Source organism: Lissotriton helveticus, chromosome 3_1 (assembly GCF_964261635.1).
Source record: "Lissotriton helveticus chromosome 3_1, aLisHel1.1, whole genome shotgun sequence".
Classification (NCBI taxonomy): domain Eukaryota; kingdom Metazoa; phylum Chordata; class Amphibia; order Caudata; family Salamandridae; genus Lissotriton; species Lissotriton helveticus.
The window spans coordinates 806046120-806070985 of NC_136061.1; the positions used below are offsets into that span (position 1 = coordinate 806046120).

The 24866-nt window shown below is 42.4% G+C and overlaps 1 protein-coding gene across 1 annotated transcript in view; it reads left to right on the top strand.

Moving 5' to 3' along the window:
* The window catches only part of OTOG (otogelin), a 1048712-nt gene that overhangs the window by 133314 nt on the left and 890532 nt on the right, over positions 1-24866 (top strand). Inside the window, exon 7 of the mRNA XM_078682941.1 lies at positions 7324-7430. Coding sequence (XP_078539067.1) covers positions 7324-7430 — 107 coding nt within the window. The remainder of the gene's footprint in view (positions 1-7323; positions 7431-24866) is intronic.

The following is a 24866-nucleotide window of genomic DNA, read 5'->3' on the forward strand; positions in this document are numbered from 1 at the left end:
TTAAGATTCTTTCTTTTACTTTTAAGCTCTTAAACACAAACATGACAGGTTTCATTTTAGTTATAGTCTCTGTAAGAAAAGTTTTTCCTGGTTGGCTAGGGTATGCACCTAAGCAAGGCAGAATCCACCACTTTAGTCAGGATAATGGGATTATATGTTTAAAATAACACTGCTCCCCCCCTTGGTAGCTTGGAATGAGCAGTTGGGATTATCTCAGAGACAATGTGTAAAGCATTTGCATATAGCAAACAGAAATTCAGTGAAAACACTCAAAAAGTACACCCCACCAGTTTTAGAAAAATATCCAATATTTATCTGTCTAACAAAAAAACTAAGACATTAAAAACTACAGTGATCCAAATACCAATAAAGTAAATTAGACTTTATATACAGTTCCTTGACGTCGATAGGACTATCATGGCGATGTGAACAAACAAATCCAATAGTTCCAGCTGGTCGCGCATAGCGGGCCAGCGACGGTGTCTGTGAGACCCATAAAACAGTACCTTTGAAGATGCAGGGCATCGGACTTTGCGGTGAGCTCCAGAGGTGTGGTGTCACCAGGTGTTGGTTCCAGAAGTCAGTGCAGGAGTCGTCGTGCCCGTGAAGTCACATGTGTTGCAGATCGAACTCCATGAGTTTGAAGTCAGGAGCGCCGGTTTTGCCAGGCGGCGGGGCTGCGGTGTGAAGCGGAGTAGTGCGATGTGTGGTCCCCTCAGGTCACGGTGTAGGCAGAGGCTCGGTGACGGCCTTCCAGCGGCATCGGTGAGACCAGGACTGCAGAGTGAAGATGGCGGTGCTCGTTGCAGTGCAGACGTGTCATCATGCAGCAGTGGCATCATCGTTGCTGAAGCGCTGTCGTTGGTAGACCCAAGGCTGCGGTGCGAGACAGGGTAAAGCAGTATGCCAGGCCCACAGGTCGCGGTGCAATCAGCGGCGTTGGGTGAGGAAATGGCGTTGATGATGCTCGTGTCGGTGGGCCAAGGTTTCGGTGTGGGACGGAGCGGTGCATGGTGTAACTTACGAGCAGAGCCCCCAAACCTTGGTGCAGGCAGCAGCATCAATGTCAGCTTGGAGCATCGTTGTCGGTGAGACCAGGGTTGTAGTGCAAAGTGTGGCTGTGCCCTCTGTGGTGCCTTCAGTGGCGTTTGGTTACTTTTTCCTCTGGGGCAACTGATCATCCAGTTCAACAAGCCGGTACCCAGCAGAAGTTTAAGTCTTTGATTTTCCTTAGATTTCTAACAGGAGGCAAGCTCTGCATCAAGCCCTTTAAGATACTTAGAATGCAGAAAGAATAGTCCAGTCCTTTCCCTGCCTAACACAGAAGCAGCGACTGCAGACCAACCCAGCAAATCACACAACAAAGTGGTAGTCTCTCCTCACAGCCCTTCCAGCTCTTCTTCCTGGCAGGTTCCTTAGTCCAGAAGTAATCAAAAGTTCTGGCATCAGGGCCCCAATATTTATACCACATTTTCCTTTGAAGTTGGTACAAACAAAGTTCCTCTGGCACACACAAACGAGTTCAGCCTGGCTCAGACCAGGCTCACCACAGGAGGTGGAAACAGCTTTGTGAGAGGCAGCCACAGTCCATTCAGTTGCAAGCAGCAATTCCTCCCACTTCTCTAAATGCAGCCAGGTCTAATCAGCTTGGCTATGAGACACACAGGAAAGACAGGACACACCTCAACCCCCCCCCCCTTGTGTCTGTCTAGTGTGAATGCGCATATGCACATCCCCTGCTCCTATCACTTCAAACCCAGACAGGGAGTACACAAAAGGCAGATGCGCACAGGATGGTTAAGCAAGAAAAATGCTAATTTTCTAAAAGTTCAAAAATCAAAAAGGATTTAGGCTCACGGGACAGAGAATAGGCAGGGCCGTTAATGAATATACAACTAAGGGAGCGCCTAAATCTCTAAACTTAAAAAAAACTTAAATTGTTTGAGCTTTAAAGACAAAGGTATATACTTTATGTTTGTCCTGGTTCATTTATTCAAACCTTTTCATTTGATATTTTCAATCAAATTCTTACATTTGAATCACATAGAGAAGTGAAAACATTGTCTTGCAATTTTCATATTACAAAAAAACATATACATACAACATTTACACAAATGAAACAACCATGAATCAATTTTGACGAATTTTGACAAACAACATCAAACACTATTCCAAATAGACAATTTCTATAACAAACACTTTATGGAAAACAAATCTACTACAATAAAACAGTTATTTTACAAAATAATGCCCTATTTTTAAATGTCCATGGAATGTTTTTTTTTTTTTACACTACAAAAACGTACAGATTTTTAGCCAGAACTGAGAACAACATACAGCAAAGCTGGTAACAAAAGGAGCATAGATTTCTTTGATCCGACTTTTACATCAGTGTGAAGGTGCGGACCACACGACTTCAGATCCAAAAGAAAAAGCCCTGATGAGAATTCTGTGAAGAATTTAACAGAATTCGAAACGCGTCGGCATATGGCTTAAATCCACTCTAAATCATGGAGAAATACTATTAATGCCCATAGCATGTTGTCCATTGAAGTCACTAACAAAAAAAAACCACTTTGTGGACATTTAAGAATAGGGCATTATTTTGCAAAATAACTGTTTTATTGTAGTATATTTGTCTTCCATAAAGTGTTTGTTATAGAAATTGTCTATTTGGAATAGTGTTTGAGGTTGTTTGTCAAAATTTGTCAAATTTAATTCATGGCCGTTTCATTTGTGTAAATGTTGTATATATATGTTTTTTGTAATATGAAAATTGCAAGACAATGTTTTCACTTCTCTATGGGATTCAAATGTAAGAATCTCATTGAAAATATCAAAGGTTTGAATAAATGAACCAGGACAAACATAAAGTATATATGTTTGTCTTTAAAGCTCAAGCAATTTAAGCTTTTTTTGAAGTTTAGAGATTTAGGCGCTCCCCTAGTTGTATATTCATTTTCCAAAAGTGGCACTTTCAAACACAAAATATAAACATCATCTTTGCTAAAAGATGTATTTTTAAATTTTGAGTTCAGGAAGCCTAAACTCCATTCTCCATTCTCCATCTTGTTCCTATGGAAAGTTAAGCTTGTAAGCTGTTTCAAAGCAACTCCCATGTTAACCTATGAGACAGATAGCCTTGCAATAGTGAAAAACGAATTGCCCAGTAATTCTCTATCAGGATGCATAACACACAACAGTACATGTCCTACCTTTCACTTGCACTGCACTCTACAAATGGGGGTATCTTGGGCATACCTGAGGAGTGTCTTACATGTAAGAAAAGGGGGGGTTAGGGCCTGGCAAGCGGGTGCAAAGTCGCCATTACAGTACAAAATTGCACGCCGACACTGCAGTGGCAGGTCCGAGAACCCCATTAAAAGGCTATTGGTGTTAGTGGCACAATCAATGCCCCAGGTCCACCACTGGCATTTGATTTACAGGCTTTGGGCTCACATGTACACATTACTAGGAGCTTAGTAGTAAATTAAATAAGACAATCATGGAAACATCAATCCATACACAATTTACCTGGAGAGCATATGCACTTTAGCACTTATTAGCAATGGTAAAGTGCCTAAAGTCCTAAGACCAACAAAAGATAGGTCAAACACAGGAGGCCCAAAAGCAAAAAGTCTGGGGGTGACCTGCTGAAAAAGCCAAGTCAAACAGTCTCCTTTTTAGTTAGTCCGGTGTATTTACCTTAGGCCCTGATACTGCATGTCATTATATCATAAAGACCTATGGTCCGACTCCATTTTTAAGTAGGCCCTGAATCCATCTCAGGTAATGGAAGTTGACATTTTCTCAATTTTAGATAATGGGAATAGCCAATATCCTCAATTTCTTCAGAATCATCAACATGCCTGCCTTTGACACACATGTGTTCTGTGCCTATCTTTCCAAGAACAGTGAAAGTGTCAAGTGATTTAGATATAGACATCAACAAAACACCCAATGCAATCTAAGTCTGGGACTGGTACCTTTTTCAAGGTCAAATAACAACCACAACACAAAGAATGGTGTCTATATTTGCAAGGTAATTCAGACCTGTAAGTACAGAGTTTGTGCGCAGTCTAGTACTGCCATGTCAACTTGGCAAGTGCACCCATTTGCCAGGCCCTACTCTTCCCTTTTCATACATGTTAGTCACCCCTAAGGTAGGTCCAGGGCACCCCTGTGGTCAGGGTGCAGGGTATGTGAAAGGTAGGACATGCCCTGGTGTGCGTGGAATGTCCTGATAGTGAAATACTGTCTATTTCATTTTTCACTATTGCAAGGCTACCTGTTCCCATTGGTTAGAATGGGGAGTTTGCTTATAACATCCTATACATATAACTACCCCTGGCAACAAGGTAGGAAAGAGTTTAGAATGCCTGAACTCAGAATGTTAAAATGCATCTTTTAGTGAGGGTGATTTTTACATTGATGTAGAGCTTGCCCCATGTTCAAGAAGTTTCAGGAACAGCAAAGACTTCAAGTTCTTCTGCCATCAGCACTGAGAACTGTGTGTTTTGTGCTGCAACAGAAGAAAAATCAACCTGATGCCACCTGTGACGCCACTGCCGACTCTGTGTCCTGCAGGCTCCACAGAGGGCACTGCTGCACACCGCAACCCTGGCCTCACAACGCTGCCACCCAACGCTGCCACGGAGCCGCTGATCGCACTGCAAACTGTGGGCACCACACTTTGCACCACCTTGCTTCACGACGCAGCTTTGGTATCTCTGATGCCGCTGCTCCATGTCGACATCGACACCGCTGCTTTCACTGTGGTTCGAGGGCACTGCTCGTAATTTACAGGATGCACCATCCTCATCTTCCAACGCAGACTTGGCCTACTGACGCCATCGACTCCAGTTCATTAGACGACGACAGCTCTTCAGCAATGATAACGCAGCTACTTGCACCATGACCTGCCAGCACTGCATCACTTCGCACCGCAGCCCTGGTCTCAAGACCCCGCTGGACGACAGTCACAGAGCTGTTGCCTGCAGCGCGACCTGAGGGCACCACAAGCCGCACCGCTGCAATCTGCACCGCAACACCCAACGCCTGCCGACGCCCGCACTCCAGACTTTGAATGCGAGGAGATCGATCTGCAATGCATGTGACTCCAAGGGCCCAATGACTCCTATACCGACTTCCAGAACTGACACCTGCCGATGCCAGCTCATCGGAGCTCAACGAGAAGTTGCCAACTCCCTACATTTCTAAAGGTACTGTAGTTAACCCGCAATGCAGCGGTCAGCCAGAACTGTTTTGATTTGTTGTTCACAACGCCGTAGTAGCCCCAGATGGAGCTACCGACTTCAAGGAACTGTATTTTTCAAGTATTCTTGCAAAGTCTACATTTTTAAGTACTGTATTGTGGATTTTGTCGTTTTGGTCTTGTTTTAGGTATATAAAATATTGGATATTTTTCTAGAATTGGTGTGATGTCATTTTGTAGTGTTTTCACAATATTACTGTTGGTTATGTGCAAATGCTTCACGATAAGACTGACTGCTCATGCTAAGCTACCAAGGGGGTGAGCTGGAGTTATTTTAGGAGTGTAACTCCCTTGCCCTGACTAGGAAGAAGGGTCCCTACTTGGACAAAGGTAGCTACCTCTGCCAACTAGAGACCCCCATTTACATTCTCACTTCACAAACAGTGCCAGGATTGTGTTCTTGCACAGACAAATTTCCTAGCATTTGGCCTTGTGCTCAAAATAGCTGACAAGCTATTCCAGACAAAAAAACATGTTGTCCAGGTATGCGCATCACCGCCAAAACTTAGGATTGTTATTTATTCGTATGCTAGAACTAGCAGAGCACTTTGAGATAGGACAGTGAGGGAGTAAGGGCTACAAATTGTGATGTTGCGATTTTCCCGTTTGCACTGTTATTGAAAAGCTTAGCTGCTTTTTATTTTCTTCTGTGATGTTACCAATATTATATGCACTAGAACTCGGTATTTTGAAATAACTATTTTAAAATAAATATTTTGAAATACATATTCGGTTTCTTGTCATCTTCAGTGTGTGAATCAATAATGAATGATCAGTTGAATTTCCACTGCTCCCTGTAACCTAAAAGCATTGACTACACCTCAGTTATGCATTGGGTGGGGCTCTGCGGGGCTACAATAGCCTGTTTTTTCATTCAGGACTGGTGCATTGAACTAAGTTCCCTCGTGTTACACATGGGTGTAAAAACAAACCTTGTATAGCTGAGCCAAAGACTCAGTTTATACAACACCTATCTGGTTTCCTGGAGCATCAACTTAACGTGTAACTGACTCCGATCCATTTTACCAATCTTGCAAGGACTTATCTGGATTAATCTCAAGCTACACTATTAATTTAAATAGGTTTTGAGGATGTAAAATGATTAATAAAACGTTGATAGTTTGAAAGTAATCACTAAAAATGTAAAGAGTGTAAAAGATTTTGTCACATGATACAATAAAAAACATATTTTACGGGTATAAGAATGTGGCTTGTGTGTTCATTACAAAGGATTACACTTTTTAAAGTGACTGCTGGGCCCAAAGACCTGATTTGATATTCCGAACGTGCTCATCAAACTGAGTGACGGAAAATAATTTTAAAAAACGCTAGATCAGAGCACCGTGCTGGTGAGGTAACTAAGGTAGAGCGGTGGATTTAGCGGCCAAACTGAAAAAAATGAACTGGAGTCTCACTCTTTTTTATCAAATACCCACGACTTTCATTCATGTCACACAATTGAACGTCCCATTTACAAAGAGACTTCTCATTGTGAGATTGTGACAAGTGATAAGACTCTGACAGAACACTTTGCTCTAAATAGCTCCATGTAATACGAGGAGTTGAAGTTTCTGGCTTTGCAAGGGCAATCCTTGATGAACATGTTGATGGCCGAAACAGGAAGCGATGACAGCTTCTCGTGTTGAGATGCAATGGACAAGCATGCCTTTTCATTTAAAGGCAAGCACAGTCACATCTAGCAGCAACAGATGCTGACAGGAGTTGGTTGTGAAGAGAAGCTCACAAATAAAGTTAATTATCTAACAATCAATTAAATAAATAAAGCATGTTTGTTTGATGGACACTTATTGTGTTTCAAAATGGCATTTCTTGTGACTTTAATATAATATCTAAATAATCAAAATAGAAAATATATATTTTCTTTTTAAAGCTATGTTGCTTTTCATGCGGATATCTTTTTATTTGAATGTTTGTTTTTCTGTTTATGTAATTCCTATTACTTGTAACACATGCACTGTATTTTCTCTAACATAAACAAATAATGACTAAAAATTGTTGTGTCTAATTTTTTACTATTTTTTTTCCAGAGCGTGTATACTTTGTGCAATACATTATTATCACAGCCATTTGAACAGTGCCATGACTATGTGAGTCCTTTCCCTTTCATGGCTAGCTGCACTAGTGATCTCTGCATGTAAGTATTAAAAGTAACGATTACAATAAAAATCATTTCATACAATCCAAAAAATAGAGATCCCAAATATTTACATTTCTTAACTTAATGTTGCATTAGCCCTTGCAAAAAATATGGCCCTATGGATAAGATCAAAAACATACTAAACTCATATTGGTCCTAGTAGTGTCCAAAATTATAATTTCATTGAAGTTTGTCAATAGGTAACTACCTTGTTAGTAGGCAAATTTTGTCTCGAAAAGGTTTAGCTTTACAGTTTTCTCACAGAAACATTTTTTGCAAGAAATTGTCAAGCTTAATGTGAGTATTTATAGGGCATCTAAGCATTACTAATTTTATGTTTGCTAGAATTTTTCCATGTACGTGTTTTTAAACACTTTACGTATTGATAAACTTCAAGATGCTTGTGACGTTTTGAAAACAAAACTCACAAAGTCTGTAGAGGAAACCTTGCAGCCTTGCATACCTCCATCTTTAATGACAACAGACTGTAATATGTTGACTTACATTTTAACATATACCCTTTGTTCAGACACACAGTCAATGCCTGTCCTAAGTCACATTTACACATCCAGATGGCCAGCCATTTCTTCGATTTTTGTGCCACTAATGCATGTTTTCTTTCCTATAGACAATCCAAATCAGTCAGGTGTCTGATTTTCTGACACTTAACCAAACTTTGAGAAGCTTTATGGATGGAAGCTACCTCCTTTTATATTGAACTCGAGTCCTGACAGAGGTGAAGAGAGTAGGGGTGAAGAGCATAGGCCATATTCTATGAATTAGACCATAAAACAACAACTTCAAAACTTTACCAGTGGATCTTAACACTGAAAAGAATTGCCACAATTTGGTTTTGATTTTAAGAATAAAAGAAAAAAAAATCACCTTTATATCTTAAAGTTCTAAATTATTGTCCACCACAGGATGATAGTTAGAGCATATGCCATAAACGTGGTTCTCATATAGGATTTTGCATTGAAGGTCATTACATTTGCAAATGACTACAGTGCGCAGAAGTCTCATTCTTTGTCTAGGTTGGAAAACATGTTTGAAGTTCTTGGCACTGTGACTGCAGAAGAAAACAACTTCATGTTGTCAGTAGTGGCCGGCATGGCTCATGGGTGGGCGGTGCTGGGGTTGCACGGTGAGATGGGGGATCGTGCTTGCGGGAGGGATCATAATTAAAAAGAAAATTGCTTATCTTGCGGCTGGGTCCCGCTTCTCTGCTCATACTCTCCTGCCTCCGACTTCAGGAACAGGAAGCAGGCAGCCAGGCTCCCTCCCCTAAGCCGATTACAATTGGTCTGAACACTGTGATACGGCGCTCAGCCAGGGGTTGGATGGGTGGGCATGTTCTCCATGCAGGCTGTAATGCAGCCTGCATGAAGAAAGGGGAATGTAGGCATGACTGGTTTGGGTGGCCTGGGAGGGCCGACCAAACAGTCATGGCGCACTTAGGAATGGGCAAACCACTCCTCCCCTGCCCTGCTCCAAGAGCAGAGCAATCTGCCTACCCGCAAAGCACGACAAACATAAAATGATAATAAATAAAAGTTATTATCATTTTAAGTTTTTGCTTCTCGCACTGCTTGAAAGTAGTGGGGCGATGCTCCTCCGCCATAGCAGAGGAGCCGCCACTGGCTGTTGTGTGCAGTACACATCATACTAAACCAGAGAATGTATTCCTATATGTGAGATAGAGGCCTTGATGCTTAAATCTCACTGAAATGAGTATACATGCTTCGTAAGATGTCGGGAACTTTTTCTTAACAACACTAAACTTAGTTTTACCCTTTTTTTATATCTAAGTGTCATCTTCTCACAGAACTGATCATGGAAAGATGCTATTAAAGCAAGGAAATGTATCTTTGTAAAATCAAGTGCTGCCTTGAATAAGTTTGTACACAAACTCTGCTATGAGCTAGTTGATTAAATATTGACTATATATAAGTCAAGTGTATATCAACTTCATTCCATGGGGCAGAGCAATTGGATTCTGCGATATGACCGCCTTACAAATTGTGGAAAATTTGTTTTTAGATCTCTTCTGTCAGTACCTCAGAGCTGTTTGTCCCAGGTTTGCCATTAATACTGGGGATGTTGTTCCTAGTCAACACAGCATGATTGCGCCTCATTCTTCTGTGACACAAAGTGTGGACTAGTCATAACACTCTTTTAAATCATGAGGTAGTCATGGATTGTCTTAATTTAGCAGTATACCATCATATACCCTGGCTGAAAAATGTCAAACAGATCTGTTTGGGTTTGGGGCACCCAGAATTCTTTGAATCCCCTGAAGCTATGCATTCCATATCAAGGAAAGAACTAAATAAGATGTGTCTCACAATATTCGAGTAAGCTAGGTTGACTATTGAACTAATTACATTTATTTATTTTTTATTTTACAGAGTTTTGTATAGCGTGAACTTGACCAGAATCGGGTATCAGAGCGCTTTACATAGCACCAGTTGCATTACATGAGGACACATTCATTTTTGTTATGCTTGGGGAGATTAAGGACCAGATGTAGATAGCCCAATACCGGTCAGTAACGGCCGAAATTACCGAATTTCGTCCGTAACCGACCGGCATTAGGCATTTGAGATGTAGGGGCCTAATTTAAGGATTCGGTAATTTACCGAATCGGTAAATTACCGAATTCTTAAATACTGATTCGGTAAATTACCGAATCCGTAATGTAGGGAGCACTCAAGTGAGTGCATTTGTCATTTGAGGATTTGTTATTGACCACCAACTACAAGTTGGTGGTAAATATCGAAAACCTGTGAAAAAGCAAATTTGTGCTTTTCCAAAAGTGCCATGTGGCAGACATACATGTATGTGTGCCAAATGTGCACCCATGCACTATTCAGGGGTGTAACGGGGTGTCAATGTGCCACCCTGCCACCCTTGTAAGTCTTCCCCCTATTACCAATTCGGTATTTACCGAATCGGTAATTCCCATGCACATAGGAATGAATGGGTATTTACCGAATTTTACCGATTCAGTAAAAATTACCGAATCAATACCTACATACCATTTACCGATTCTAAAATACTGAATCAGTAAAATTCGGTATTTTAGAATCAGTAAATAGTATTTACCTACATTTGAACCTAAGTGATTTGCCCAGAATCACAGGATGTTCAGTGTCATTGCCGAGACTCTAACCCAGTTCCCCAGATTCGAGGTCGACCGCCCTAGCTGTTAGGCCAACTCCTCTCCCCACTTAGGAACCAAATCTCTTTAATATTTGTTCATAGCACCCACCATTAGTTTGTTCTAACCCGCATTAGATTGGACATTTTTCATGCTTAATGACATTTCCAACACAGAATGACTGCTGCAAAAGTTTATCTAAATGTCTGTGTGATAATATATCCACTCAGACCACCATACAAACTCTGTTTTTGTGTATTTTTCCAAGGAATTGAGGAGTTGATATATTATACCTAATTTCGTAATTTGAGCTTTAAACAATGCCACCCGCCTTTTTTGTATCTGCAAACGTTACCATCCTTACCTATCTGTTACTCTGTGGGAATTTATTTGTGTAAAGGTTTACAGAATATGAAAACAATGAATTTATAGTATGCCTTTCTGATATTGTGAATTGCTTCTTATATTGCTTTTTCTATTGGATGTATACTTTTAGCAAAATGCTCTGTATGAGATCTGAATGTTAATTTATTACGCATTTTATTTAATGTTTACGATGTATGTGTGCCACATAGAATTAGCCCCTGAAATAACTATTATGTATCACAATGGAATTTGCACAATGCACTTTAAGCATCTTTATGTTAGTTAGTTCTATTTGACACCTTATTTTGCGAATCCTTGGACTTTCGAGATAGCATAGCGGACCCGTTTTAAGCCTATTTAAAGGTTTTTTCTTGAGGTTTTTGTCATTTGGCTTTAGTGTTAATAGGAAGGTATTTTTTGCTTTAAGTGAGGTTCCTAGATATCATGCTAATTCTATGTATATCATATTGATTTTTAAACTAAAGATTTTATGTTTTTATTTTGCCTATGTACTTTTTAAGGTTCAGATGAACCAAAATAAAGTTATTGAATTTAACGTAATAGACATGCGAAACATTCCAAGGAAAATGTAGGAATAATGTAGGAATAATCGTTGATTACAGTTGTTAGTAACCATTTATTGCCATGATGTTCACAAAGTGCTTTTGCAGCATGAGTGTTCAGCATTTGGTAAATTTGTTGCAGAAACGTTAGGTAGGATTATTATTCCATTGAGTCACAAAAAAAGGGAGAATTAGCAATGTTGTCTTTTTATATATTTTGTGAGGCAATGCCCATTCACAAGATACATTTCATGTGTGGCATATGTTTATGATAATGTTGAAATGGTACTCAGAAGTTACTTTATTTACTCTTCTCTAAAATCACTGTCTTCAAGTAATTTAACTGCTAATATGGTTAGTCCAGGAAACTGGAAAATCTCCATTGCCCCAAAAATTGAAGAAGAGGATAATGTGAAAGTGATATTCTGCAGTGAGCATCAAATGAGTGCATATAATAAAATGAGGAAGACATTCAATGAGTTTTGTTTTCCTTCTTTGACACCATCTGTGCACTTTTGTATTTGTATGTCTTTAGGAGTAAAATAAGTAGTTAGATAATCATTTAATACACATGGCTTTTGTTATTGTACTGTTCTTGACTTATTTACTACAAGTATTGGAGTACAATACGTAGGTTTCCTACTCTGTTCATGTTTAAAATCTAATAAGAAAAAAGAAAGTAAAAAATGCACACATGGATTGCTTTTTGAATGTTACATGCAACTGAGACACAGTCAAGTGCTGGTGTAGCATCAAACAGAAATCTATTTCATCTTTGTACAGCTAAGGATGCCAGCACACAGAACCTGCTTTTCATTAGTCATACAGCGCAGCAGCTCATGCTTGAAGGAGGCTGGTAATCACAGTAATTTAGCACCATCTTTCCCCCAATCCTTCACAATTACTTGTTTCCTTTATCACAGTTTTACTTTCAATCCAACTCGTACTTCCATGGTGGTAGACCTGATATCCTTGGTGTGGTATTCCCTCTAGCACACGGCCAACCGGAGTAATGTAAAAAAAAAACAAAAAAAAACGAATATCATTGCGCGCACTGAAATGCACAAATGAAAGTTATAATCTGTACTGAGTGCTTCGGCTTACGGGCCATGGCCAGGGATGTAGCTTAGTATGTAAGATTCAGGCGTGAGGGGGTACAGCTCAAATTTCTCAACTAAAAAAGCAGTGGACTTCAGGGTGAAGGGGTTCAATGCCCAAGGTTTTGGATGGACTTTTTCAAAGAGGAACAGTTTAACAACAGATTTGCATTAGGCAGTTGCGGCTGCTGCAGGTAAAAGAGGTGGGGTGGTGGAGCCAGGTGAGGGGGGATTTTGAGAGATGACCACAAGGGAAAATTAAATAAATAACTAATTTTCCCTCGTGGTCGTCTCTTGAAATACCCCCTCACCTGGCCCCACTGCCCCACCACCCTTACCTGCGGCGGCTGACATTAGGTAGGCTTCTTTCTAGAGTGGCACAGTGGACAAAAAGTGATAGTTGGAATGCTAAGCCCGAGAAATTGCCACTGTTTAGACTATTTCCAAGCATTGATCCCCTCCTCTTTTAGGTGTTTTCTTGCAAGTAGTATGCCTGGAAACTAGAGACTGGCACAGCTTTCCAAGCCTACTACTGTCAATGTTTTTGAATCCAAAATGTTGTAAACCTACACCAAATTAAGGAGTACTTCTAGGCATGCAGATTTACTGCCTTTTTGTTACTGGTCACTTTATATATTTAAGAACCTGATCAAAAAATTAACAATTACAAATCTTCTAATAAAATGCATTCATCAACTCTGCTACAAAAGTCTTGATGATAGAGTTTTCAAATCAGTGTATGCGTGAGGGCTCAATGTTTCTAGCCTTCACCCTTTGCAAATCAATTTAGCATGTGACTGATGGCTCCATGTACTAAGCCCAAGTCAAAGAAAGAAGAAGACGTGCAGGTAAAATGAATAGGACGGACTGATACAGAGCTAATCAGTGGGTATGGCATGGTTCTAAGACTCTGTTCATGAGCCAGTCATGAAAACATTTGGCATGTGTTGCAGCACAAGCGTGGTAGAATGTTTATAGTACACTTACTCCCTTACTGCTCTAAATATACTGGGACCTTTATGATTAGACAACAGTACCACTATCATTTACCACAGAGGCAATGGTCCTCTGACAAATCTTTCTCCGCTTGTAGGAGGAGTGGAAATTAGGATAGCCAAAATACCATGCTAGTTTTCCAATCAGGGCCATTAATTGACAGCCTACTAGCATTTGAAATCAGATTTAGGTACACTACTTTCAGAACCATGCTGTAGAAATAAAGAATTGCAATGGGAAACCCCAACCTCCTGAAGAAGTTAAGTCTGAGTATAATTTTGCAGGCCAATAGCTCTGCAACAGCAACAAAAGAACAGAAGAAGTAATACTTGTTTTTCTGTCAAAGCCTATTGATTCTCCCTACCATGCATTTAAGACATCAGTAAAATAGTACAGTTTAAAAGGAAGAACCAACAAGGCTCAATAATAGACTCAGACAGATATTAAATAATTTGGTTATTGTATTAAAGATTACAAATTCATAGCAATAAGCAGTCTTTACAGAGTCCTACTACCATTAAGTGAGAGGGATAGTTCAGTTTTCTAAAAGCACTATTCCTTCAGAGAAGAGGAAAAGGAGTTAGAGGTTCTAGTATTCCACAACCACCTTGCTTGGTAGGTAATGATAGAAACTCCTCGGAAGCCACAAATCCATGTGTGCTCTAAGGCGAATTAGATGATTGTTTCGAATAATGGACAGAGTACCCAGATTGGCACTTCTTGTTCACCAGCCCACAAAAGGCTAAAGGTTGCAACCAATCACCTCCTCAAAGAAAGGTGCCCCCAGCTATTAAAAAAACAACCCTCAGCAGGGGAAACATTGTGACACCTCCTCAGATCGATTCAGTAAAAGAGGTCCCAAATGAAGCACTGATGCATACTCAGTTCGCAGACATAATCTGACCCAGTTTAGGTCATTCCTAATAGAATAGACACTTCCCTGAAGATCTTAATTGGGTCAAGTTTAACTAGTCAAACCAGCAGATCTGAAAAGCCTGTGGAATTAAATCAAAGGACCACAACTACAAACTATTGTCTGAAGTCAAGGCAGGCTATATCTTCTACAAGAGAATGGCCACCAAGACACTAACAAAGATAGCATTGCTGTAAATGCTTCTGATCATACTCCTCAAATTAGAACAGCTGGGAAATCATGTGTGATACAAATAACCGTTCTATTCAAAACTGGACATGGGCCAAATTCACTAGAAAATTATGGGATTAGTAGTACAGATCATCATGTAGTAAGATCCAGCTCACAAATAATCCTTCAGATCCTGCCAGAAGCAACTCCATTGGTAACAGTTTTAAAAAACATTCCTTCTCTATCATATGATGAAGGCACACAACAACTAAAACATATATTTGTACATTAGACTCAAAAAGCTACGTATTGGCATAACTGTGAGGATCTATTCAGGAGTATAAAACTATACAGAGAGTATCGTGGGCTTGCTCCCAGCCAAAGGAGGACCCTGGAGACTGTATTGTTGTTAATTTTAGAAACAAATATATGGTTGGCTCTCTCCTAGAAAGACTTTCTAGGCTATGTCCGCCAAGGGGGAGGATCATGGCAGTACCTCTCCGTTACTTTTATAAACCAAGTGTGCAAGTTTCTTCCATGCTACATCCCACATATGGAGGTGCTCCTGAGTTATTTTCCGTTTCAACACCCAATTGCTTTTATCCTTTGGAGCAAATTGATTGACTGCAATCCCAGCAGTTATTTGTTGCCGATGAGTTATTAAGAGAGGACATGACAATAGTCACTGAGGAAGATGTGATTTCTTCTGTATGTGCTAACACCCTTGGAAAGAAAGGTAGGCAAATGTTATGTTTGTAAATATTGCTCCTGACTCTGATGTTGATCATGGAAGTAGTAGCTGTGTAGGTCAGGCCTTCAAAAGGACATAAATACGCTTAGCTGCTTATTTTGAATTTGTGGCAGGTCTTGCAAGTAAGGTGAGACATGATGACTGTTTTGATCTTATAAAGGGCTACAATATTGTTTGCCTCCAAGAAACTTGGACCCGAGAAATAGTATATATTGATGGGTTCATATGTATCCACATCCCAGCTGTACACTCGTTAGGTGGTCATAAGTGAGGTTGCTTGCTTACTTTAATGGCAACTACTCTGGAATAAAAAATCTGTAATTCCAACTTGGACTTGCCACATTTTTAATGTATTAACATTATATACGAACCACATGTCACATTTTTAATTGTAACTTTTTATCATAATAATTTTATCTCAGCAATACTGAAATAACCTTTAGCCTTGAAAACTCTATGAGTCAACATCTTATGGATCTTAATATTGATTATATCATTTTATGGAGTGGGGATTGTATTGCAGATTATGTCCATTATGAAAAATGTCTGTTTGTAGACAGATGGGAGAGATTTTTGATGACTAATGTCTTTTTGAACACAGACCCTGTGGGGATATTTTTAATTCTATATTATCCAAATTCTCTCTATTTCTAACAATAGATTTCATCATACAGTCAGGAAAAGATGAGGTCACATATACTGGCAGAGGCCAGGGCAGTTGTATTGATTTTATTGTTCTCCCAGAGCACTATAAACCAAAGTCAGTATGCTTCTCTATTTGAAAAATAATATTTTAGTGATCATTTTCCCCTGTCTATTCATTTTGAAACACAGACTACAATAACAATATTAGATATTAGACAACCCCTACTTAATGGCGGCTGCGCCAAAGGCAAGCCCGTCTGAACCCGCCCGCAACCTGTCCCCGACCATTGCCAGGAAATCTGGACCTCCGAACCGCCAACGCTACAACCCAGCGGCACTCCACGCAATCAATCCAGGTTGAAACAACAACTGCAAGCTAGCATCACCAGCCAACACCCACGGACCCTTCAACTGTCACCACTGCCACCACTCCTGCAGCACTGCGAACACCACAGACCCAGCACAACCCGCCCGCAACAACGCAACTGAACCAAAGACCCTGCAATGCATCCTCTTCAATGTCCGATCCCTCCACAAACACACCACCAAAATCAGGGACCTCCTTGACAGCACCACCCCAGATGTCGCATTCCTCACTGAAACCTGGACTAACACCACCTTGGGACCTGATATTGCCATCGACATTCTCCAAGGATACAAGATCTCCCGGAAGGGCAGCCCCACATGCCCGGAGGGGAATCGCCATCATCCACAAATCCACCCTCTTACTGAGCACATTTTCGGAAGAGCCCACAGACCTGATGTAACACCTACACTTCAAGATACAGGCCAGCCCTACCACCACCCTCCGGGGAACCCTCATCTACTGACCCCCGGAACCCTGTGGACCATTCACCAACTCCATCATGGACAGCATCACCCCCACAGGCATTCGCGTCCACCAATTACACCTTGCTGGTTGACCTCAACTTCCACCTCGACAACCAACAAGACCGCAACACTATATCCCTCCTGGACAACATCCACAACATAGGACTCCACCAGATCCTGACTCAGCCCACACACTCAGCAGGACACACCCTCGACCCCTTCTTCACCAAAGGAAACTCCATCACTTTTAGCCACACCACCAAACTCACGTGGAGAGGCCATCGCTGCATCCATTTCACCTTCAGAACACCCACCATCCACAGATCCCAGCACCTGCTCCCCTGCAGAAATTGGATTAAAATCACCATTGACCAGCTCACCACCTCACTCTGCAACTCCACTCCAACCATCACAGACTACGACCCCAACACCGCAGTCCAAACCTTGCACAGATGGATCTCCTACTGCGCCAACACCATAGCCCCCCTCAAGAAGAACAACAACACACATGCCAGGGAAGCCAGCTGGTTCACCACTGAACTCCGAAAGTCCAGACGCACAAGCCACTGCCTTGAAAAGGCGTGGAGGAACTACAGATCTAGAGAAGCCCACAACAACTTAAAAGCCACCAACAACGGCCACCACCAACTCATCAGAAATACAAGAGAGATAGCGATCCAAGACAGAATCTCCACACACACGCACAACAGCAAAGAACTCTTCAGCATCATCAAAGAGTTTGGCCAACCCATCAGCAAGCCTACAGACATCCTTCCCTCACACGACCATTGCGCCAAACTTAGCACCTCCTTCCACCACAAAATCAAGAATATTTATTACAATTTCGACAAAGACACCCAACACACAGAACCCTCACCAACCACCCCGACACCTTGAAGCCAACGATTGACAGCTGGACAGACCTCACCAGCAAAGACACAATGAAGACGATGAAGTCAATCCACTCCAGGTTCTCCAGGGATCCCTGCCCCCACCATCTTCAACAGAGTTGCCAACACCATTGCCCTCATGCTTTGCCACACCATCAACAGCTCCCGCACGGACGCCTCCTTTCGCTATGACTGGAAGCATGCTGAAATCAACCCCCTTCTGAAGAAATCCTCAGCAAACCCCACCGACCTCAAGAACTACAGACCTATCTCCCTCCTTCCGTTCCCAACGAAAGTTATCAAGAAAGCCATCAACAACCAACTCGCCACCTTCATCGAAGAGCATAACATCCTTGACTCCTCCCAATCCGGCTTCAGAAAGAACCACAGCACGGAAACCGCCGCAACAGAGGACATCCGCTCCCTCCTGGACAAACGAGAGACAGTAGCCCTTATCCTCCTTGACCTTTCAGTGGCCCTCGACACAGTCTCACACTGCACCCTCACATGCAGACTTCACAACGCAGGGATCCAGGACAAGGCCCTAGACTCGATCCACTCTTTCCTCTCCGGCAGAACTCAGTGGGTCAGACTCCCTCCCTTCCTCTCAGACCCCACACCGACCACCTGTGGAGTCCCGCAAGGATGCTGCCTCAGCCCCACGTTGTTTAACATCTACATGGCTTCGCTCACCCCCATCATCAGAACCCATGGACTCAACATTGTTTCATACACAGTCGACACCCAACTCATCCTCTCCCAATCCAACGAACCCTACGCAGCCAAACACAACTTTCAAGAAGGTATGGAGGCAGTCACCAAATGGATGAAGAGCAGATGTCTACAACTCAACACAGACAAAACAGAGGTACTCATCATGGGCCCACACCCGGACGTCTGGAACATCACATGGTGGCCCCTGCTCTCAGAAGCCTGCCCATCCCCACTGCCCACGCATGCAACCTCAGAACTATCCTGGACTCCGAACTCAAAATGGACCGCCAAATCAACTCTGTTGCAGCCTCCTGCTTCCACACCCTCCACCTCCTACCCAAGACCTTCAAATGGATACCCTTGAGCACAGAAAGACCATCACACACGCCCTTGTCACCAGCAGATTTGACCAAGGCAACGCACTCTACGCCGGAATCAACAAAAACCTCACCCACAAACTTCAAAACATCCAAAATGCTGCCGCCAGACTAATCTTCAACCTGCCACGACACTGCCACATCACCCAGCACCTGCGCACACTACACTGGCTCCCCATCAAGGCAAGAATCACCTTCAAGATTCTCACCCACACACAAAGCCCTCCACAATACCAGACCAGCATGCCTGAATAGCCGACTCACAGTCCACGCCCCCCAAAGGACCCTACGATCACCCCAGCTCTCCCACGCCGTGGTCCCTCGCACCAGGAAGTCCAGATCAGGAGGCCGTTCCTTCTCCTTCATCGCGGCCAGAGCCTGCAACACCCTCCTGCTCCACCTCAGACAGACCACATCAGAGACAAGTGGGGCTGCCAAAGTTCGTTGTAATGCTTCCCGGTTAATATATATATATGTGTATATATATATATTGGAAAACAGCGCCGCTGCAGCCAGCAGCATTGTGTACTTACACAAGGGAACTGAAGGGCCACTGCGTCCATGATTCCAGGACTGTTCCGGTGTGGACACGTGTGGTTAAGGCGTTATGGGGACCCAGCGAGTGATTCTTTGTCAGCAAGCCGAGTTAACCACTGATGCTGCACCGTGTTCAAAAATGATGCCCAGGTCCCATAAACTGGATACGAGGGAAGGTGAGCAGAATTTCACCCGGCGTGCTATGTGAGTGGCATGCTGGGATCTGTAGTTTGCCGACGCTGCTGCAGTATCCTGAGTGACTCTGTTCCGCCCCACCTGGACAATCCACCAATGGCTGAACAAAAGGTATTACTTACAGAGCAGTGGCGCTAAAACTTTGTTTGTTCCACAGCAGGCATCTGAGGAAGTCATTCATGACGAAACGCGTCATGCCAAAGCTGTTCTCTGACAAATAAATCACTTACCTGGATCCCCACTGTGTCCCTCTGATTCTTCGTTTGGTTGGATCTTCGGTGCTATATATATATATATATATATATCCTTTTTTTGTTATAATTTATAACCTTATGTGGCTTTATTTACAATTTGTATTAATTAATTTGCTTGACTTACCTAAGATTTCAAGATCATACCTAGTTTCCACACATTTTTGCACTCACTTTTCTAAACGGTGCAGTCTAACAGAAACCACTAGAAACACTAGGCCACTTTATTAACAGGACAACTTCATCAATAAACCATAATAAACAGCAGATACATAAGAAATTCATTAGTGCAACTTGTTTGTATGTATTAATATTAGTTTTTATGTACGTTTTCTCCATCTTATATTTTCTTTGTAATTCTTTTTTTAATGCAATTAGGGGCTAGACGTATCAAGAGTGTGGTTAGCTAATCGGTATTTGCGATATTTTGCGATTCGCAAATGCAGATTCGCAAAACGCGATGTATGAAGGTTTTTGAAAATATTTTGCGATTTCTTAAAATTCGCAATTTATTCACAGAATAATTTGCGATTTCTTAAATTGCGAAATTCACAAATTAAGAAATCGCAAAAAACGGGAATCTACAAATGCAGGAACAGGGTGATGACATCACAGTCAGGAAGTGGGAGTGAATACCTGCACCTGCTTGCCTGAGCCACACCCAGTGGCAGTTGGAAGACTGTTTGGGAGCTGAGCAGACCTGTTTGCCTTGTCATGGAGTCTGAAAACCCATAGGAGGGAACGCAGGAGAGAAAAGGAAGAGGAAGCACAAGTTCTCAGAAAAAGAACAGGAAATATTGATAGAAGAGATGGCTTGCAGCCATGAGTTGCTTTTTGGGAAAAAAAGCACTGAAAGTGCCAGAAGCACGTAGAAGGAAAATTTGGCTGGACATTCAGCAGAAGGTAAATTCAGTTGGTGTGACCACCCGTACCATCGAGGGGTTGCGCAAAAGATGGTACAACATGCGCCAGAGGTCCAAGGAAAGGGTTGCAGCAAGACTGAAGGAGGCCAACAAGACAGGAGGTGGGACATCTACTGCTGAGCAGCCTACTCCACATGAGAAGCTGGTGGAGGCCACTCTCTTGCCTGAGAGTGTGAGTGGTGTGGCTGAGATTGACAGCCCTGACCCTTCACAAACAGCACAAGGTAAGATGCATGTTTGTATGTTACTGAACTGTTGGGATAAGCATGTGCTTTACATTAGTACAAGTACACAGTGGTATGAATGTTTAAGACCAGGTACACAGATTCACATACAGTTGTGGTAAATAAATAAATAATACCTCTCTTTTTGACTAGACATATATCATAACAGATAGCTCAATAAATAAGAGTTAAGATTCGAGGTAGTAGGAGTTTTGCAGGTTTAATACAGCATAAGGACAGGAACAGGACAACCTGCATAGGAATAGGATGACAGGGCCCAGCAGCTGCTGGGGCTGGATCTGGGATGAGCGCGCTGACTTTTAATAACAATACATGAGCATATATACATAACGCAAACACATAGCATTACATTGCAGTAGGCGTAGCAGTGGGTGGAGCAGAAGGCGTGACGCGTAGCAGTCGCGAAAGATAAGGGCGAAAGTAGGTGTAACTGGGTGTAACAGGGCGTATACATAGACATGTGATGCAAACGTAACAGAATATGTCATGAATGGGGCGGAAACCATGGAGGGGGCTACCTAAGGAGCCGGGACCTCTAACCTGATGGTGCGCGCAAACTAGCAATGACGTATCACTAGGAGAAGCTGGGGGCTATGAACTCTGTGCTAGGAGCAGAGACTGAAGTCTGGAGAGTCAGGGCGACATGTACCTAAACAGTATCTAGTATCTGATGTTTAGAGAACATGTTGATATAAACTAGAAGTTAGGAGGGGAAAGGCTGACTTGATTCTAAGACTGGACCATGCATTATTCTACATGTAGTGCGTGATGAAGAATATTAAATGACCATTAAATGCAGTATTTCTCTAACGTGGAGACGTGAAGGCTAGACAATGACGGAAACTATTGATGCAGTTCAGTAGCTTAGGAATGCAGAGAAGGAGGACTGAACTGATAACTGGAATCATAACATATTCTTGGCAGACTCAGAGACTGAGCCAGCCTGGGCCGGGCACTGCGAGGCAGGAAGTAAGTGAAGGGTCGAGGATACAGGTGGGGGCTGTATCGCTCCTCAGCGAGGCTTTAGGAGACAGGAGCTGAATCTGGTGTCCAGGCCCTTTCGAGGCCTAGAAACGGGGACTTTATAATAGAATAACGTGCACACTGAGAAACGTGGCAACGTAGCTTTACATAGGCCTGATATTCGTAGTATTCACGAGGACTGGAAACTGGCATACTAGAGGTGGACACAACTGTAATTGCGTCATTAATCGGACATGGGGAATGCATATGCATATTTAATCATGCACACATAACATATGATGGATGACACGTAGGGACACAGAACATGGCAAAATTTACTTTTCCACATTCCCTCCTTGTCACTACGTTTCCATCAGGAAACATCAATATTCATGATACCGTCTATCATTTCATACAGTATCATTTGTTCGTCTCGAATTATCCTGGAACGGGATTTAGAACGGGGCTTGGGACTAGGAATACAAGAGGTAGCACAAATGCCGCAAATCGCAGGGCCACATTGTATACAGAGGCAGCAGCTGAATATGATCGCTACTGCAATACCTAGAAAGGACAAGACTTTCCATCCCCATGCGGAAATTATATTCCAGAACCAACCGGACCATGTCCAGGTGCCTGGATCTTGGTGTATCAGATGGGCAATTTTATGGAGTCTGGTTATAGCTGAATAAACAGACGGCGCGTTATTTGGAATGAAAATGCAGCAACTAGATCCGATGACTCTACAGGCCCCGCCCCTATCGGCCAGTATGACGTCAAGGACGAGACGATTCTGTAAAACGACAAATCTCATAGCAGATTGCTCTTCAGTTAAGTTACCTAGAGCAGAGGCAGTCTCATTTACTACAGCTTCGAGGGTTCTGGTTAACCTACGGATCAGTTTACTATTCTGGATAGGTCCTATAAAGAAAAAGAAACCTCTGTTGAAATCTGTATACTGTTCTAGAGCAGTTTCAGTATAATCGACAATTGGGGACTCCCTTCTATGTCTAATGTGTACTAGATGTGTATTTCTATGATAATCAGGTGGGGCTAGAAAAACTGGTGGCAGTAGGAAGGCAATGTAACAGGTTCCCTCCCAATCGAGGGGCAGACGAACATATGCAGTTTGACCACAAATAAAATATGAATGACGTGAAGCTTTGAAAATAGATTTCCCACTGTCACTATACTTGACAATAGTAGTACATTCACTATGTCCTACATGTACGGAACCATTATTTCGGACACATAATTCGCCTTTGACTGGTAGTACTGAAATAGCAGGTAAGTCTGGAGTAGTATCAGACTGAACATTCAGGACCATGAAATTCGAAGAATAATTACCTAAATTATACACTTCATTTTCTAGATCTAAACCTGTTCGGTGGGGAAGACCTTGCTTGTCTGGAAAACATGTACTGTTAAGAAAAGACATATCTGTTGAGGATGACGTTAACGTGGACCATGCTCCACACGAACCATTATGTGAAAATGGATAAGGAAAAAGTGGCAGAACTCCCTTCGGGGTCTGGAAAGGGGGGAGTCGACCACACACCCAACAATTAGTGGCATTGCTGGTCTGGTGTGAGTAATGTAACATGCGGATAAATGAGTTATTTCGCATAGCGAGGCGGTAAGAGAGTTCATGAGGGGGCAGGTCACTAAACGTGTGCTCTACTGTAGCATTAGCAGACTTATTTACATGTGAAACTGGGAAACATAGGAAAAATGCATAACTGGTGCAGGAAATCATAAGGCTGGAAAACAATATGAAACATAGAAAAATGATACATCGGATTGAGTTTTGACTAACTCTCTCACTATGGGGGTCTATTTTATACATGTCAGAAACAGTCTAACCGTTTCACCTAGGGGAGGACTTAGACAATCAAACTGACTGACTTATTTTACTAGACCGGAGTTTTAGCTTGTACTCCTGTTGTGGAGTTTTCTCTATCAGGGGAGGGGTTGTAGCAATGTCTTTTGCGGGACAGTCCTTGAGAACAATGCTTTGGCAATCCTTCAAATCCTGGGAAATGTTCTTTAAGACGGGTTTTAGTCCATTAAAAAGTTTGACATGAGAAAGGTGTACCCAGCCTTTGCGTCCTTCCAACTTCACGGCTGTACGGGTGGTGAGGAGGACCTGTCGGGGCTCTTTCCAACGAGGCTCCAGCGGACTTGATCTGTCAAAGTTGCGGACCATCACCATGGATCCTGGAACGATTTCGTGCGGTGCCACCTCGGTATTGTCTGGAAATGCGGCAGCAACCTGTGAACGACATGAGTTGAGGGCAGACATCAAGGAAGCTAGGTAATCTGTCAGCATATTACTTGAAACATCGGTAATACTTCGGGGTCTAGGAGTACCCCACATGTTAGGGGGGCGGCCGAAAACGACCTCATACGGGGACAGACCTGATCTGGAATGTGCGACCATGCGCATATAAAATAAAGCGACTGGTAGAGCTACTAGCCAGTCCACACCTTTTTCTTTACACACTTTTGCAATACGGATTTTCAGGGTCTGGTTATGTCTCTCTACGAGACCGGCTGCTTCAGGATGGCGTACACAATGAAACTTCCACTGGTACCCTAACAAAAGGGAAACATGCTTCATGAGTTCAGATGAGAATGGCTGGCCGTTATCAGAATATACGACTCTAGGGAGTCCATAACGGGGGAAGAACTCACGAACCAACTGCTTGGCAGTGGTCGCGGCTGTGTAATCTGGGACTGGATATGCTTCTGTCCACCTGGACAAAGCGCATACAACTACAAGGACATACTTGAAACCTCGACATCGCTCCATCTGAATATAATCCATCTGGAGGACTTCAAAAGG